Raw genomic sequence first — 17,992 nt, 5'->3', positions numbered from 1 at the left:
ATAAAAAACGAGACGGGAGTACCGCCAAGATAAGATGTCAAGCAGTAACGACACGAACACAGGCCACTCATAGCTCACAAATGCTAATTATTTCCGCAGGATATACTAATGTACACGTCCTGTGAATATGAACGTCATATCTCTAGTCGTTCAAGGTTTTCTCTGTTTTTTTTCTGGACGTGAGTGTAGAATTCATGATATCAAACAGAGCTTCTATCCAAGTGATCTAGCATCCTCCTACACTCAAAGATAACACTCCCCCGGACACTACAGTGTCATCAGCAAAATGTCGAGTATTGTTGCTTACGCTACGCGTCAGGTGGGTTATAAAGAACAAGAGCTGTCATATGTCACTTCCATGGGGCACTCCTGACGAGCCTTTGTCTCCAGTGGTCATTCGCCATCCAGGACAATGTACACTCATGCTCATAAATTAAGGATGATGCTGATACATGGTTAAACAACGATCTAGTGGGTGGTTAGCGGGTTTAAATCACCTCGGGGTATGACCATGCGAACCATTTCATCTGCGGTCGTCGACGGGTGGCGTTGGCAGCAGTCCACATACGCAGAGGTGTGTTGGTGCATGTCAGAGTACGGGGCAGCGAGTAAGTGTGCAGACGTTTTCAGGTGTGCTAATGGTGACTGTATGTTGAAAATGGCTCAAAGAACACACATTGATGACGTTATGAGAGGTTCAATACTTGGGCGACTGGAGGCTGGTCAAACACAGCAGTTCGTAGTACGGGCCCTCCGTGTGCCACAAAGTGTGATCTCAAGATTATGGCAACGATTCCAGCAGACAGCAGGAAACGTGTCCAGGCGCTACAGTACGGTACGTCCACAATGTACAACCACAAGAAGACTGATATCTCACTATCAGTGCCCGCAGACGGCCACTGAGTACTGAAGGTAGCCTGGACCTTACCGCAGCCACTGCAACAATTGTCTCCAGACACACACTCTACAGACCACTGAACAGACATGGTTTATTCGCCCGGAGGCCTGCACGGTACATTCCACTGATCCCTGGTCACAGGAGAGACCGTAAAGCTTGGTGTCAAGAACACAGTACATGGTCATTGGAACAGTGGTTCCAGGTTATATTCATGGACGAGTCCAGGTATAGTCTGAACAATGATTTTCGCCAGGTTTTCAGCTGGCGTGAACCAGGAACCAGATACCAATCCCTTAATGTCCTTGAAATGGACTTGTATGGATGTCATGGTTTGATAGTGAGGGGCGGGATTATGATTGATGCACCTACACCCCAGCATATCTTTGACAGAGGAACTGTAACTGGTCACGTGTATCGAGACGTCATTTTGCACCAGTATGTCTGCCTTTTCAGTTGTACAGTGGGTCCTACGTTACTCCTGATGGATCAAAATGCACAGCCCCGCCGAGCTGCCATCGTGGAGGAGTACCTTGAAACAAAATATATCAGGCGAAGGGATTGGCCTGCCTGTTCTCCAGACCTATATCCCATCGAGCACGTCTGGGATGCTCTCAGTCGACGTATCGCTGCACGTCTTCAAACCGCTAGGACACTTGAAGAGCTCAGACAGGCAATGGTGCAAAAATGGGAGGCTATACCTCAGCAGCTGCTCGACCACCTGATCCAGAGTATTCCAACCCATTGTGAAGGCTGTGTATGTGTGCATGGTGATCATATCCCATATTGATATCCGGGTACATGCCCAGGAAACAGTGGCGTTTTGTAAGACACGTGTTTCAGGACGGTTTTCTCATCTTATCACCAATACCATGGATCTGTGTCATGCATGTTCCCTATGTACCTATGCTATTAGCGCCACTTTTGTGTACCGGCACCACATTCTGCAATTATCCTTAATTTATGAGCATGAGTGTACTATGTTTCCTGCGATACAAATCGTGAGGTGGCCCTTGGGGTACAAAAGTATATGCGGCAACAGATAATGCCATTGTTGGAATATCATTTGGTAAAGCTGCTGCTTTACTCGACCTTACCTGGATGGTGGCCATGGCATCGCTCATTGCGGCAGACAGCTCCTCCTCTGCCAAGGTATCTGGTATCAGCAGGTCTGGGTCGATGCCGATGACGGTACTTAAGACGTTCCGGACAGCTGCCAGGAGCACTGGAGGGTAGAGCAGGGTGACGGCGCCTCTGGTCCTGGCCAGGCGTTCGCTCAGGAGGAGGCCGCCCTCGTGGAACGCCTGGAGGTAGCCCTCCAGCAGCTGGAACACAGCACACACTCACTGTGCCTCCTCTCCAGCTGCAACTGCCTGGAGTTGGAATCAATGCCATCTTCATGATAGAAGACAGTGTATCTCGCTGCTTTGTCTGTCACACAGCAACATTGTAATCAGCCACTGTGTACCACAGGGTTCTATCTCGGGTCCTACAATCGGGAAAACGGAACCACCTATAGTATCACCTCGTCGTCCGCTTATGTGTGAGTCTGTCAGTATGTTAAATTGGAGTTAAGCTTTATGTCACATTCTACGGCCTGCGATACCTTGGCGGTGTAGAAAGTTGAAGCTCCTACGGCGATGCAATCAAAAGAGGCGACCATATATTTCACATATCTTGATACTCTCCAATTCACTCATCGAAACCTATTTGGTATTTCACGTTGACACTGAAACATCCCCTTAGAAAAAATTTATAAATGACAGTGCTGGAAAACCTCTTACGTTATTTGATTTTCAAACAGCTGAGCAAAACTGAATGTACTCAACACTTCTCCCTTTATTTATTTTGATCGTCTCCAAACTGACACGCAATATTTTTAGCGCAACGCAATCTGACTTTCAATAATCCCTACACAAGAATGGCCCTGACTAACAATAACCTACACCTTTCATGAATCACTTACCTCACAAAAATCATCGTTCCTCAAACCACTGCAATACAGCGAGCGCCAATACTGCCAGCTAAATAAAAGATTCTAATTACTGAAGTCACTAACTACTGATAGGCATAGATAGCAAATGAAAGATTTTGATGGAGAACAAACAATGTATTTACCTTAATAGTGTTCAAAAGTCACATACAGGGTGTTTCAAAAATGACCGGTATATTTGAAACGGTAATAAAAACTAAACGAGCAGCGATAGAAATACACCGTTTGTTGCAGTATGCTTGGGACAACAGTACATTTTCAGGCAAACAAACTTTCGAAATTACAGTAGTTACAATTGTCAACAACAGATGGCGCTGCGGTCTGGGAAACTCTATAGTACGATATTTTCCACATATCCACCATGCGTAGCAATAATATGGCGTAGTCTCTGAATGAAATTACCCGAAACCTTTGACAACGTGTCTGGCGTAATGGCTTCACATGCAGATGAGATGTACTGCTTCAGCTGTTCAATTGTTTCTGGATTCTGGGGGTACAGCTGGTCTTTCAAGTGTCCCAACAGAAAGAAGTCACAGGCGTTCATGTCTGGCGAATAGGGAGGCCAATCCACGCCGCCTCCTGTATGTTTCGGATAGCCCAAAGCAATCACACGATCATCGAAATATTCATTCAGGAAATTAAAGACGTCGGCCGTGCGATGTGGCCGGGCACCATCTTGCATAAACCACGAGGTGTTCGCAGTGTCGTCTAAGGCAGTTTGTACTGCCACAAATTCACGAAGAATGTCCAGATAGCGTGATGCAGTAATCGTTTCGGATCTGAAAAATGGGCCAATGATTCCTTTGGAAGAAATGGCGGCCCAGACCAGTACTTTTTGAGGATGCAGGGACGATGGGACTGCAACATGGGGCTTTTCGGTTCCCCATATGCGCCAGTTCTGTTTATTGACGAAGCTGTCCAGGTAAAAATAAGCTTCGTCAGTAAACCAAATGCTGCCCACATGCATATCGCCATCATCAATCCTGTGCACTATATCGTTAGCGAATGTGTCTCGTGCAGCAATGGTAGCGGCGCTGAGGGGTTGCCGCATTTGAATTTTGTATGGCTAGAGGTGTAAACTCTGGCGCATGAGACGATACGTGGACGTTGGCGTCATTTGGACCGCAGCTGCAACACGGCGAACGGAAACCCGAGGCCGCTGTTGGATCACCTGCTGCACTAGCTGCGCGTTGCCCTCTGTGGTTGCCGTACGCGGTCGCCCTACCTTTCCAGCACGTTCATCCGTAACGTTCCCAGTCCGTTGAAATTTTTCAAACAGATCCTTTATTGTATCGCTTTTCGGTCCTTTGGTTACATTAAACCTCCGTTGAAAACTTCGTCTTGTTGCAACAACACTGTGCTGTAGGCGGTGGAATTCCAACACCAGAAAAATCCTCTGTTCTAAGGAATAAACCATGTTGTCCACAGCACACTTGCACGTTGTGAACAGCACACGCTTACAGCAGAAAGACGACATACAGAATGGCGCACCCACAGACTGCGTTGTCTTCTATATCTTTCACATCACTTGCAGAGCCATCTGTTGTTGAAAATTGTAACTACTGTAATTTCGAAAGTTTGTCCGCCTGAAAATGTACTGTTGTCCCAAGCATATTGCAACAAACGGTGTATTTCTATCGCTGCTCGTTTAGTTTTTATTGCCGTTTCAAATATACCTGTCATTTTTGAAACACTCTGTGTATATATATATATATATATATATATATATATATATATATATATATCAGTTCATGACATCCAGTCTTACAAATTTACTCTTTACTCTTTCTGATGGACACACGTCCAGATCGTCCGCTCTCAAAGCTCCGCCATCTCTCTCCCCACATCCACCACTGCTGGCGGGTCACCTCCAACTGCGCAACGCTATGCGCTGTTCACATCCAACTGCCGAACACTACAATAGCGAATATTCCAACAATGCCAACCAGCCACAGATTGCACACAGCACTGTCAGTGATTTTCATAAAGAGCGCTACGTGGCGTTACCAACATAAAAACCTAAACAGCCTACTTACAACACATTATCATGAAATTTGGCTAGAAGCAAGGAATTACATTAAAAGTAAAAGAAGAAATTCGATAATCATTAAAATCTAATTATATCACACGAAACCCATTGGTTTTTTTTTTGGCGTTTTTCATACGACTGCTGTCTATCGTTCGGTTAGGACATCTTTTTGTCAAGAACGACTTCGACTTATCGAGTTCAAATTTAGGCCACACGCTAAGGTGTATGGTCCCTTCACAAATTAAAAGAAATTGAACTTAGAAGTCAATGTAGTTGAAATACATTGCCTTTTCTGTCACATTTTGATCCCCTAAACTAACTCATCAAATTTAGAACTTTTATTTGACACCACAAACGGTCGTAAAGCCACAGTCACTACAACAATGAAACTTTTAAAAGGTTACATAATTACTTTTGACTTACTGAGTCGGCATTTTCAAATGTAATCACAAACCTGAAAAACTGCATTAATAATTGCAACCACACGTCTTTCAAATATTACGAAAGATACACTAAAAACCAGTTTACCGGTTTACAATCTGAAAATTGTCAATTTGTAACTGTATAACTGCACTATTATTTTATCCTTTCTTATCGAACTGTCTGTCTGTCAGTCTGTCTGTCTGACAGTTATGAACCTTGACGTATCAACTTCAAATTTATGTCTCACACCTAAGGCAGTGCAATCAAAATATACGGCTATTTGCGTGACATATTTTATTCCTGCAAACTCATTCATCAAAACTAATAGAGTACTTCCCCTTAACCTAGACTCACGATATTTGGCTAGAGGCAATGTTTCACATTACAGCCGGCTGGAATGGCCGAGCGGTTCTAGGCGCTACAGTCTGGAGCTGCGCGACCGCTACGGTCGCAGGTTCGAATCCTGCCTCGGGCACGGATGTGTGTGATGTCCTTAGGTTAGTTAGGTTTAAGTAGTTCTAAGTTGTAGGGGACTGATGACCCCAGCAGTTAAGTCCCATAGTGCTCAGAGCCATTTGAACCATTTTTTTCACAGGACACGCAAAGCAAACTGACCCAAAAATTGTTAATTTCAGATTATACCACACGAAAACCATATTTCCTTTGTCATTTGTTATCCAACAGTATGTCCTGGAAGAACCACTTTCTCCAAAGAATGGGTAGATGCATATCTTGTGGACAAAAACGAGAAAAAATGTCCAATAAACCAGGGCTCCAAATTGCATACCTGAGGAGCTATGACCATTCGTTCATCTTCACTAATGTGAAACACATCTCTACTGAGCAGGTTTTCATGCTGTTAAGGTACGCTCTTTAGAGCCCACATTTATTTTTTCATGTTTTTGTCCACATTATCACCACTGAAAGTTACCAGCCCTACACTCTTCGCAACACAAGAACCGGTAAATTTACTCAACTGTCAGAGTTATCAGAACGGTTTTCGTTAACACTTTCTACTCGTTCGTTTCCGGTACAGGGATCCTTACTTCAAATTAATACATTTACCGTTCTCCATCATCCTAGAAAGTCTGTAACATCATCATGGAATCACCCTGTGTATACGTACATTTACAGACGCCCGCGCCTATAACTTTGATGCTCTGTAGTCTCGTTGGATGACGTTTCCGGGCATGGGTTCCTATTCAAAATAGGATGCACTCACTCCTCTCTACAAGTCCTAGAAGTCTGTAACGTGAATTTCCGACCACCCTGTATATCGATAACAGGTGAAAGTCTTCCATACTCTTTATTCCTGGGACCGATGAAATATCTGTAAACATAATTAACTTTGTACGAGCTCTGCTCACACTTGTCAGGATTGTATATTTTTCATATATATATTTTTCGTCATATTGGGGACGATCATATTTCTAGAGTTAAAGAACTTCACTAGTTTTTGTTTGAAACCAATTTTAGGGTCTGTACGTAGGAGTTGGTAAGAAAGACTGTGACAGTATCGTGGAAAGGTAACAATCCTCAGATGAATGATCTTTACATTTCGTTCGTAGACATCCTACAACCCGTGCAGTATGTCAATAAGAGTTCTGTAATCTGCAGTCGTAGCTACAAGGTGCTCCATTCCCTTTTACAGATTCAGTGTTTTGATCATCACCGTAACACAGACTGTCTCTTGCAGAGAAGGTAACTTTTGTGGCGGTGTTCGTAGCGACAAGCAATTCGCTGTAGAAACGGCTTACGAAGTCACCGCCACACTTTTAATAGCGGGCCGACCGGTCCGCTGGAACAGTGTACAGAAAGATGAAAACCCAAACACTCTGATTAAATAAAAGTCGGTACTTAGCTTTATTATAGAAGATACAGAAACACTCTAGTGAACTCCGTGTCTACAGAGATCTGTCTAGTTCGAGTCGGAGCAGCTAGGTCAGCGTCGGCTGACGACAAACAACAACTCTGCTGCGATGAACACACAACTGACTAGCAAGTACACAAATCGGTGGCGAGTATACAACTGAGCGGCGAATACAGAACTGTCCTAGCGCTCGCGACTCCAGCGCTTAAGAAGCCAGAAGCCAGCGGTGGCGCGCGCAACCTTGCGGCGATTTCCTGTATCGCTGGCGCTGCTTATGCGGACGGCGTCCGGACTTTGATGCTGCCAACCTTTTGGCAGCGGGCTCGGGTGGCATTACTGGTTAGGATATAACAGTAACAGCTACCGTTCACTTTATATGGCGCTATTTATTTACATAAACAGCTCAGTTACCGGTTTCGACCACTCATTCACACGAAAAAGTTTCGCTACATGGAAAGATGAATAAAAATATGGCGATATCACAACCGTAACAAAGCCAAAGAATCTGTGAGAGATATTTCGATATATACATTGATGTGCTGGTACCAATTTACAAACCACAAACGTTTCTTTACTTACAATTTATATTAAATAGCAACTGATTAAGGTTAACAAATAAAGCAGCCAGAATTTTATCAAGTGTTACTGCAATGACATAATGTAAATATTATTTATATTATCTGTTTAGATATATATAAAGGAAGTGCTTCATATAGTTTTCCCTTCTGCATCAGCAATGCAACGCAATGGTGCAGAGTGTCCGACGTTAGTAACTAAAAAATTTTCAATTTAATAATCTGTTTACATCGCTTGAAATCGTTATGAGGCACAATTACAGTTAAATAAACATTTCCTCGCATCTTGTTTTATGGCGCCACCACCGCAAGTAATTTTCATGATATGGGGGAACAAAAAGATAAAACTAACGTAAGCTACAACAAAAATCTATCGTATAGTGATCAAGCTGTCTGATGATGAAACTGTCGTTTCGAAACAGGTAACGGCGTTATTTATGTAAATAAATGGCATTTTAAAAAATGGCTGATTACTGTTATCTTCTCTGCAAGAATCAACGTGTTATTTTGTACACAGCCTCAAAATGTCAGTCTTAGACACAATAACATTCCCGTAAGTCTTTACAACCTCCAAAGCTGTGTAAGGCACCTCAGTGTGTATTGTGGGGTTGATCGGTATTCATGTACATACTCCGCAAGTCTCACTTAAGTGCATGGCAGAGGGTTCATCGAATCACCATCACAATAATTCTCTACTATTGCAATCTCTAACGGCGAGTGAAAAAAACGAACACTTACACATTTCCGTTCAAGGTCTAATTTCCCTTATTTTATTAAGATGATCGTTTCACCCTATGCAGGTCGGCATCAACGAAGTGTTTTCGCTTTCGCAGGAGAAAGTTGGTGATTGAAATTTCTTGAGAAGATCTCGACGCAGCGAGAAACGCCTTTGTTTTAATGACGTCCACCCGAAATCCTATATCATGTCCGTGACACTCTCTCCCCTATTTCTCAATAACGCAAAACGTGCTGCCCTTCTTTGAACTTTCTCGACATACTCTGTTAATCCTATTATGGTCAGAGTGTCAGACCGCGCAGCAGTACTCCAATAGAGGACGGACAAGCGCTGCGTAGGCAGTATACTTAGTAGATCTGTTGCATCTTCAAGTGTTTTGCCAATAAGACGTAGTATTTGGTTTGCCTTCCCCACTACGTTTTCTATGTGTTCTTTCCGATTTAAGTTGATCATAATTGTAATTCCTTTGTATTTAGTTTAATATACGGCCTGTAGATTTGACTGATTTATCGAGCAACCAGATTTTAACGGATTCCTTTTAGCACTCGTGTGGATAACCTCAGACTTTTCATTGGTTGGGTGGTTGGTTGGTTGTTTGGGGGAAGAGAGCAAACAGCGAGGTTATCGGTCTCACAGGGTTAGGGAAGGATGGGGAAGGAAGTCGGCCGTGCCCTTTCAAAGGAACCATCCCGGCATTTGCCTGGAGCGATTTAGGGAAATCACGGAAAACCTAAATCAGGATGGCCGGACGCGGGATTGAACTGTCGTCCTTCCGAATGCGAGTCCAGAGACTTTTCATTATTTAGGGTTAATTGCCAATTTTGGCACCATACAATTATCTTTTCTAAACCGTTTCGCAACTTGTTTTGATCTTCTGTTCACTTTACTATACGATAAACGACAGCATCATCTGCAAACACCAAGCGAGGTGGCGCAGTGGTCGGCACACTGGACTCGCATTTGGGAGGACGACGGTTCAATCCCGCGTCCGGCCATCCTGATTTAAGTTTTCCGTGATTTCCCTAAATCGCTCCAGGCAAATGCCGGGATGGTTCCTTTGAAAGGACACGACCGACTTCCTTACCCATCCTTCCCTTATCCGATGAGACCGATGACCTCGATGTTTGGTATCTTTCCCCCAAACAACCAACCAACCAACATCTGCAAACAACCTAAGACGGCTGCTCACATTGTCTCCTAAATCATAGGAACAGCGGAGGGCCTATAAGACTAACATGGGGAACGCCAGAAGTCACATCTGTTTTACTCGATAACTTTCCGTCGGTTACTAAAAACTGACCTATATGACAAGGAATCACAAATCCAGTCATATAACTCAGACAATATTCAATAAGCGCGCATTTCGCTACAAGTCGATACTCTGGTACAGTATGAAAAGCCTTCTGTAAAACAACACTACTGGCCATTATAATTGCTACACCACGAAGATGAGGTGCTACAGACGCGAATTTAACCGACAGGAAGAAGATGCAGTCACATGCAAATGATTAGCTTTACAGAGCATTCACGCAAGGTTGGCGCCGGTGGCGACACCTACAAATGCTGACATGAGGAAAGTTTCCGACCGATTTCTCATACACAAGCAGCAGTTGACCGGCGTTGCCTGCTGAAACGTTGTTGTGATACCTCGTGTAAGGAAGAGAAATGCGTACCATCACGTTTTCGACTTTGATAAAGGTCGGATTGTATCCTATCACGATTGCGGTTTATCGTATCGCGACATTGTTGCTCTCGTTGGTCGAGATCCAATGACTGTTAGAAGAATATGGAATCAGTGGGTTCAGGAGAGTAATACGGAACGCTGTGCTGGATCCCAACGGCCTCGTATCACTAGCAGTCGAGATGAAAGGCATCTTATCCGCATGGCCGTAACGGATCGTCCAGTCACGTCTCGATCCCTGAGTCAACAGATGGGGACGTTTGCAAGACGACAACCGTCTGCACGAACAGTTCGACGACATTTGCAGCAGCATGGACTATCAGCTCGGAGACCGTGGCTGTAGTTACTCTTGAAGCTGCAGACAGGAACGCCTGCGATGGTGTACTCAACGACGAACCTAGGTGCACGAATGGCACAACGTCATTTTTTCGGATGAATCCAGGTTCCTTTTACAGCATCATAATGGTCGCATCCGTGTTTGCCGACATCGCGGTGAACTCACATTGGAAGCGTGTATTCGTCATCGCCATACTGGCGTATCACCCGGCGTGATGCTATGGGGTGCCTTTGGTTACACGTCTCGGTCACCTCTTGTTCACATTGACTTCGAACAGTCGACGTTACATTTCAGATGTGTTACGACCCGTGGCTCTACCCTTCATTCGATCCCTGCGAAACCCTACATTTCAGCAGGATAATCCACGACCGCATGTTGCGGGTCCTGTACGGGCCAGCACGTTCTCCAGATCTCTCGCCAATTGAAAACGTCTGGTCAATGGTGGCCGAGAAACTGGCTCGTCACAATACGCCAGTCACTACTCCTGATGAACTGTGATATCGTGTTGAAGCTGCATGATCAGCTGTACCTGTACACGACATCCGAGCTCTGTTTGACTCAATGCCCAGGCGTATGAAGGCCGTTATTACGGCTAGAAGAGGTTGTTCTGGGTACTGATTTCTCAGACTCTATGCACCGAAATTGCGTGAAAATGTAATCACATGTCAGTTCTAATACAATATATTTGTCCAATGAATACCCGTTTATCATCTGCATTTCTTCTTGGTGTAGCAATTTTAATGACCAGTAGTGTACTAGGTCTACATTTTAATTCCCTTCCACCGTTTTTCCTTGAAGTTTGGCCCTTTATTGTGAAAAACTTACAAAAAAAATATGATTCTTAGTATTAGCCATCGCTGGCCACTACATTCTCTCATCTTTCGGATAGCATACGAATCCCGTGGCGGAAGAAGTTGGTGTCTTTTGTGGGGATACATAAATCGATTCAATTTTGCACTTGTTCGTATGATCGGAAGTGCTGGTCAGCCGTACTGAATGCCACTGATCGAAAAAGGTGGCAGTCAGACAGAGAAACGTATGGAGAATACGGCCGGAGGGATAGGACTTCTCATTTCAACGTTTCCATGTACACTCCTGGAAATGGAAAAAAGAACACATTGACACCGGTGTGTCAGACCCACCATACTTGCTCCGGACACTGCGAGAGGGCTGTACAAGCAATGATCACACGCACGGCACAGCGGACACACCAGGAACCGCGGTGTTGGCCGTCGAATGGCGCTAGCTGCGCAGCATTTGTGCACCGCCGCCGTCAGTGTCAGCCAGTTTGCCGTGGCATACGGAGCTCCATCGCAGTCTTTAACACTGGTAGCATGCCGCGACAGCGTGGACGTGAACCGTATGTGCAGTTGACGGACTTTGAGCGAGGGCGTATAGTGGGCATGCGGGAGGCCGGGTGGACGTACCGCCGAATTGCTCAACACGTGGAGCGTGAGGGCTCCACAGTACATCGATGTTGTCGCCAGTGGTCGGCGGAAGGTGCACGTGCCCGTCGACCTGGGACCGGACCGCAGGGATGCACGCCAAGACCGTAGGATCCTACACAGTGCCGTAGGGGACCGCACCGCCACTTCCCAGCAAATTAGGGACACTGTTGCTCCTGGGGTATCGGCGAGGACCATTCGCAACCGTCTCCATGAAGCTGGGCTACAGTCCCGCACACCGTCAGGCCGTCTTCCGCTCACGCCCCAACATCGTGCAGCCCGCCTCCAGTGGTGTCGCGACAGGCGTGAATGGAGGGACGAATGGAGACGTGTCGTCTTCAGCGATGAGAGTCGCTTCTGCCTTGGTGCCAATGATGGTCGTATGCGTGTTTGGCGCCGTGCAGGTGAACGCCACAATCAGGACTGCATACGACCGAGGCACACAGGGCCAACACCCGGCATCATGGTGTGGGGAGCGATCTCCTACACTGGCCGTACACCACTGGTGATCGTCGAGGGGACACTGAATAGTGCAGGCTACATCCAAACCGTCATCGAACCCATCGTTCTACCATTCCTAGACCGGCAAGGGAACTTGCTGTTCCAACAGGACAATGCACGTCCGCATGTATCCCGTGCCACCCAACGTGCTCTAGAAGGTGTAAGTCAACTACCCTGGCCAGCAAGATCTCCGGATCTGTCCCCCATTGAGCATGTTTGGGACTGGATGAAGCGTCGTCTCACGCGGTCTGCACGTCCAGCACGAACGCTGGTCCAACTGAGGCGCCAGGTGGAAATGGCATGGCAAGCCGTTCCACAGGACTACATCCAGCATCTCTACGATCGTCTCCATGGGAGAATAGCAGCCTGCATTGCTGCGAAAGGTGGATATACACTGTACTAGTGCCGACATTGTGCATGCTCTGTTGCCTGTGTCTATGTGCCTGTGGTTCTGTCAGTGTGATCATGTGATGTATCTGACCCCAGGAATGTGTCAATAAAGTTTCCCCTTCCTGGGACAATGAATTCACGGTGTTCTTATTTCAATTTCCAGGAGTGTATATTTTGACTGGTTTTGCGACGTGGGGTCTAGCACTGACCTGCTGATAAATTACGTGTCTATCGCTGTATTGTGACCGTTTGTTTTTCAGTGCTGGGCTTGAAAGCATCAATTGCTTTCGATAATGGTGCCCTGTGACTGTCTTCGTCTGTTTCAGCAGCAATGAAAAAGTTCTGTCTTCCACCGCCATGCCGGTCTTCGACATCAAAATCACCGTTCTTAAGGCGTTGAAAACATTCTCTGCACAGTCTTCCACTAATAGTTCCCTCACCATTGGTCTTACCCAGCATTTTTAAGAGCCACAGCCGCAGATTTCTTCATGTTAAAGCAGAAAATGGCGAGAAATGGGTACGTAAGTCAACGTACTTAATTGAGAATAGCCTTATGATGCAATCACCAATCGACTAATATTTTTATGGGCTAATGGTTATAGATGCCTTAGCATGTTGTATTACACCTATGACCAACCACCTGAACCCCACTTGCTGCTACATCCGTCTATTGCAAAACAGCGGAAGTAAAGTTGTAGACCTAACAGAAATACATAATCAATTTGAAATCCGTTGTCAATAGCACTCAACACTTTGTGTGAGTAAAGAGCTAGTTGTGTTTCACAAGAACGATTTTTTCTAAATTCGTGTTCACTATGTGTCAATAGACCGTTCTCTTCGAGGTCATTCATAATGTTGGAACACAATATATGCTCCAAAATCCAGCTATACGTCGACGTTAATGATACGGGCCTGTAATTTAGTGGATTAGTCCTACTACCTTTCTCAAATATTGGTGAGACTTGTGGAACTTTCCGGTCTTTGGATACGGATCTTCCGTCGTGGGAGCGGTTATACGGGGTTCTCAAAAGGTCTCTCCGTAGTGCCGTATGATTGTTAGCCGCGCGTGCCGTATGATTGTCCGCCTGCCTGGGTTACTTCCCTTCAAGTGGACTCTCCCAACACTCCACTGTTTCGTTAATCTCAGCCAGCGTCAGTAGTATCGTTGGTGTGTGTCGTTACGTGTTGACGGGAAAGTTAAAGTTTAGTTCCTTTGAGCGTTTGTTTCATTTTTGTCACTGTTACAATGCTAACCGTTGAAAAACGTGTGTTTTTAGTCGAACAAGTGTTCAAAGCTGGCGGTAAATACACTGTTTCAGTTCGTCAAACATTTAATTCAGTTTTCCCGGGGACAACACTCCCTCATCGCGATACTGTGCGAGATTTGATTAACAAATTTCGAAGTACGGGTTCAGTGACAGATGCACCGAGAAGTTGTCGTCCTAGCGTTTTGTCTGAGGATAAAATACTTGATATTTCCGATAAAATGTCCACGAGTCCGAACAAGTCATTAAGAAAACTCGCCCAGGAAATCGATGTTAGTGTCGGAACGGCCCACACAGCTGTAAGGAAAAAATATAACTTTTCGCATACAAAGTGACAGTCGTGCAAGAACTGAAAAACACTGATCATGGCAAGAGATTGTGTTATTGTCAATGGTTCAAAAATTTCGTTCAACAAAATGGAAGGGATATTCTTAATGAAACGTTTTTCACCGATGGGGCGTGGTTTCATTTATTCGGGTACATGAACTCGCAAAATTCTCGTATGTGGAGTACTGCAAATCCATTGAGTATTCATGAGGAACCACTTCATTCTGTGAAAATAGGGGTTTGGATTGTAATTTCTAGACGTCGGATTGTGAGTCCCATATTTTTCAACGAAGCAATAAACGCACAACGATACTGCAGTGATATTCTGCACCCATTCATAGGAGAACTTGGGTTAAGTGAAATACTGAACAAGATGGTGCAACCGCGCATGCAGTTCGCGTTTCAGTGTCACTGCTTGCTGATGTTTTCGGTGATCGCATAATTTCACACGGACTTTGGCCTCCACGATCGCCTGACCTAACATCACCTGATTTTCTAACACTTTATATTTCCCTTTATTGGTTGATTTTGGTTCTTATTGTTTTATGTTTTATTTATTTATAATTTTGGCTTCTTTAGTTAAGATGTCAATATTTTTGGTTCATTTATGATTTCCTAAGGCTTATGTAGAGATTTTTTTTTACAGATCTGTAACATAACGCAGCGCGTCAGCAACCGTATATGTATAGAAAATAAACAATTTTTTTCAGCCTTCAGTTGCAAGGTAATTTTTACTCGTTTACCTAGGTTTCGATTCCAGTAATGGAATCTTCTTCAGAACCTATAACTTAAACCACATACGGACATATATTACTCACTGAAATGCATCATCAGTCTAATGATTGAATAATAAAGAAATCGTGATACTTACAAAAAATTATTTTGAGAGCCAAACACTGGCCATGTCACAGATTAAAAATTAAAACAATAAAGACGCATAATCATAAGATTATGTCTGTCAAAATTAAAACACTTAAGGCGAACGTAGACGAAGCTACGCCGGCCAGAAATAAGGAGCAACTGTGAGCGACACGGAAACTCAGTTCCGCGGTGAGGCTCGGCCGTGGCCATGTAGAGGCCCCTATTTCAGGTAGAATAATTCTTGGTGGTGTTTTATTGAAGTTGGGTGGTTATGGTATTTTTGGTGTTATAAAGGTTATTTTTTATTTGGGTTTAAAGTTTAATTATTTTTGATTATCTTTAGGTTTATCTGGTGGAGTTATTGTTAGATTTATTTGTTTTCGTCAGGTTGATTTAAAGTCTTTAATTGCATATTCTTCTGTTGCTCATATAAGAATGGTTATTGGTGGTTTGATGACCACAAATTGATGAGGTTGTATAGGTTCTCTTTCTTTAATGGTTGGTCATGGTTTATGTTCTTCTGGATTATTTTGTTTGTCTAATATTATTTGTGAACGTTTAGGTAGACGAAGATTATTAATTAACAAGGGTATAATTAATTGTCTAAAAAAAACGTCCAAAATCCATCTATGAATTGAAAACTGCCATATCCACTTTCTACATCTACATCTATTTTCACTGCTTCCGTTACAGAACAAATGTTACAGCTTGTGTTTGGAAACATGATTAGACGAATTGAAATGTGTATTCAACAACAGGGGGGACACTTTCAACGTTTAATGTGAATATTTGTAAGTAAAAATGAATATTCAATAAATTAGTAACTTGTATTTCACTGAGTTTCATTTCGGTATATTCACTGCGGCCTACGGCACGCGTGGCTAACAATCATACGGCACTGCGGAGAGACTTTTTGAACACCCCGTGTATGTTTGTTAAGTACAGAGCTATTGCACCAGCATACTCAGAAGGGAACCTAATTGTTAGATAGTCTGGACCGGAAGACTTGCTTTCATTAAGGGATTTACGTTGCTTCACTACTTCAGTGCACCATCCAGTGGCTGCCGATAGAGGACGCAACTTAACGTAGGCTGGTTAACTCACCTCAGAGTGGAACGTGTGGCTGACGTGTTTCCGGTGTGTCTTCCACCGGTCTCCGCTGGTGGCGAGTATCCCATCACCGGCGAAGACTCGCATGGCGTGCGTGGTGAAGGGGTCGCGGTCCACCATCTTGCACGTGAGCAGGGTGTGCTGCACATCGTCCGGGTGCGCCACGAGCACCACCAGAATGGGACCCAGGTAGAACCTGCCACCAGCGTAACAACGGTACCCACATCATCATTTCTTGGTGTGGCTGAAAAACCACCCTACGCGATTAATAACTAAAATCATGTGTAAGCCAAAGTTCAAGAACAAGCCAGGTACACCACGATGCGACACTGAAGACATTTATCCGATTCTACGCGATACGTGCGAGACACTAAGAGAATCTAAAAGTTCTTGCAGAAATTGAAGATTGCCTGCGTCTCTTCCTGCAGATCTCTCTCGTCACGCTTTATATCTCTACATAGGTTTTTGGATAGGGTCCGCCTTTAACCCATACATGTTTCACTGCAGTTGCAGCGTCTTCAGTAGGCTTTTATTCTATGGCTGCTAAAGATAAAGAATGTTCTTTACTGTCTGTATACATATAACTATTAGTTTTTAAATCTTAATTACAGATAAATGATGACTAACTGACGACCTCAGCTGCCGACAGGTGTTGTTGATATACCTCGATGTGGACAGCTGAAAATGTGTGCCCCGACCGGGACTCGAACCCGGGATCTCCTGCTTACATGGCAGACGCTCTACCCACATGTTTCCATTTTTTTTTTTTTTTTTTGGATCGAAGGACCAGGAAGAGGATGTAGTGGGTTTGTCGATGTTGTTTTATGTATTTATTTCTTTAATTTTTATAACTTTTTTTTGTATTATAGATTTATTTTTGTTTCATTACAAAGAAAGATCCTACAACTGCCGTAGGCGAGCGTCCGAGTCGTGTTCTCGTCTGTTGGGAGGGGTTCCCCCCTATTCCGTCTGTAGAGGATCAATATGACCCATCTGAGCCACCGACGACACAGACGAATAGCGCGACTGCAGGGACTTATCCCTTGCAAGCTTCCCGTGAGACTCACATTCCCAACTGTCCACAATTCTACATATGTATTGTACCTTATAGACATTTGCCCAACCACTCATTACTCGCGCACGCTTTGGCGATTCCCGTAAGAGTTTGGGCAACCTGTGCGCATTCGCACAGACGAAGGTCAGTGGCTGGGTAGCCTTTAACTATACATACGAAGACAGTAACTTGTCCTCGAAAGAACAGTTACTGTTGATGACCGTGCAGCTTTTCCCTGGAATAAACGATGACTAAGTGACAACCTCAGCTGGCGACAGGTGTTGTTGATATACCTCGATGTGGACAGCTGAAAATGTGTGCCCCGACCGGGACTGTCCACATCGAGGTATATCAACAACACCTGTCGCCAGCTGAGGTTGTCAGTTAGTCATCATTAATTCCAGGGAAAAGCTGCACGGTCATCAACAGTAACTGTTCTTTCGAAAACAAGTTACTGCCTTCGTATATTAATTACAGATATTTGAAAAAACACATAAAAT

The 17,992-nt window shown here is 44.4% G+C and overlaps 1 protein-coding gene across 1 annotated transcript in view; it reads right to left on the bottom strand.

Moving 5' to 3' along the window:
* Positions 1-17,992, bottom strand: part of LOC126424688 (cytochrome P450 4C1-like) — an 87,358-nt gene that overhangs the window by 50,257 nt on the left and 19,109 nt on the right. The window contains exons 3-4 of the mRNA XM_050087415.1: positions 16,433-16,634; positions 1,993-2,220 (exon numbers count right to left, since the gene is read on the bottom strand). Coding sequence (XP_049943372.1) covers positions 1,993-2,220; positions 16,433-16,634 — 430 coding nt within the window. The remainder of the gene's footprint in view (positions 1-1,992; positions 2,221-16,432; positions 16,635-17,992) is intronic.

This window comes from Schistocerca serialis, chromosome 10 (genome assembly GCF_023864345.2).
Source record: "Schistocerca serialis cubense isolate TAMUIC-IGC-003099 chromosome 10, iqSchSeri2.2, whole genome shotgun sequence".
Lineage (NCBI taxonomy): Eukaryota > Metazoa > Arthropoda > Insecta > Orthoptera > Acrididae > Schistocerca > Schistocerca serialis.
The sequence above is the reverse complement of the archived record's forward strand: the minus strand, read 5'-3'. Positions and strand labels throughout refer to the sequence as shown.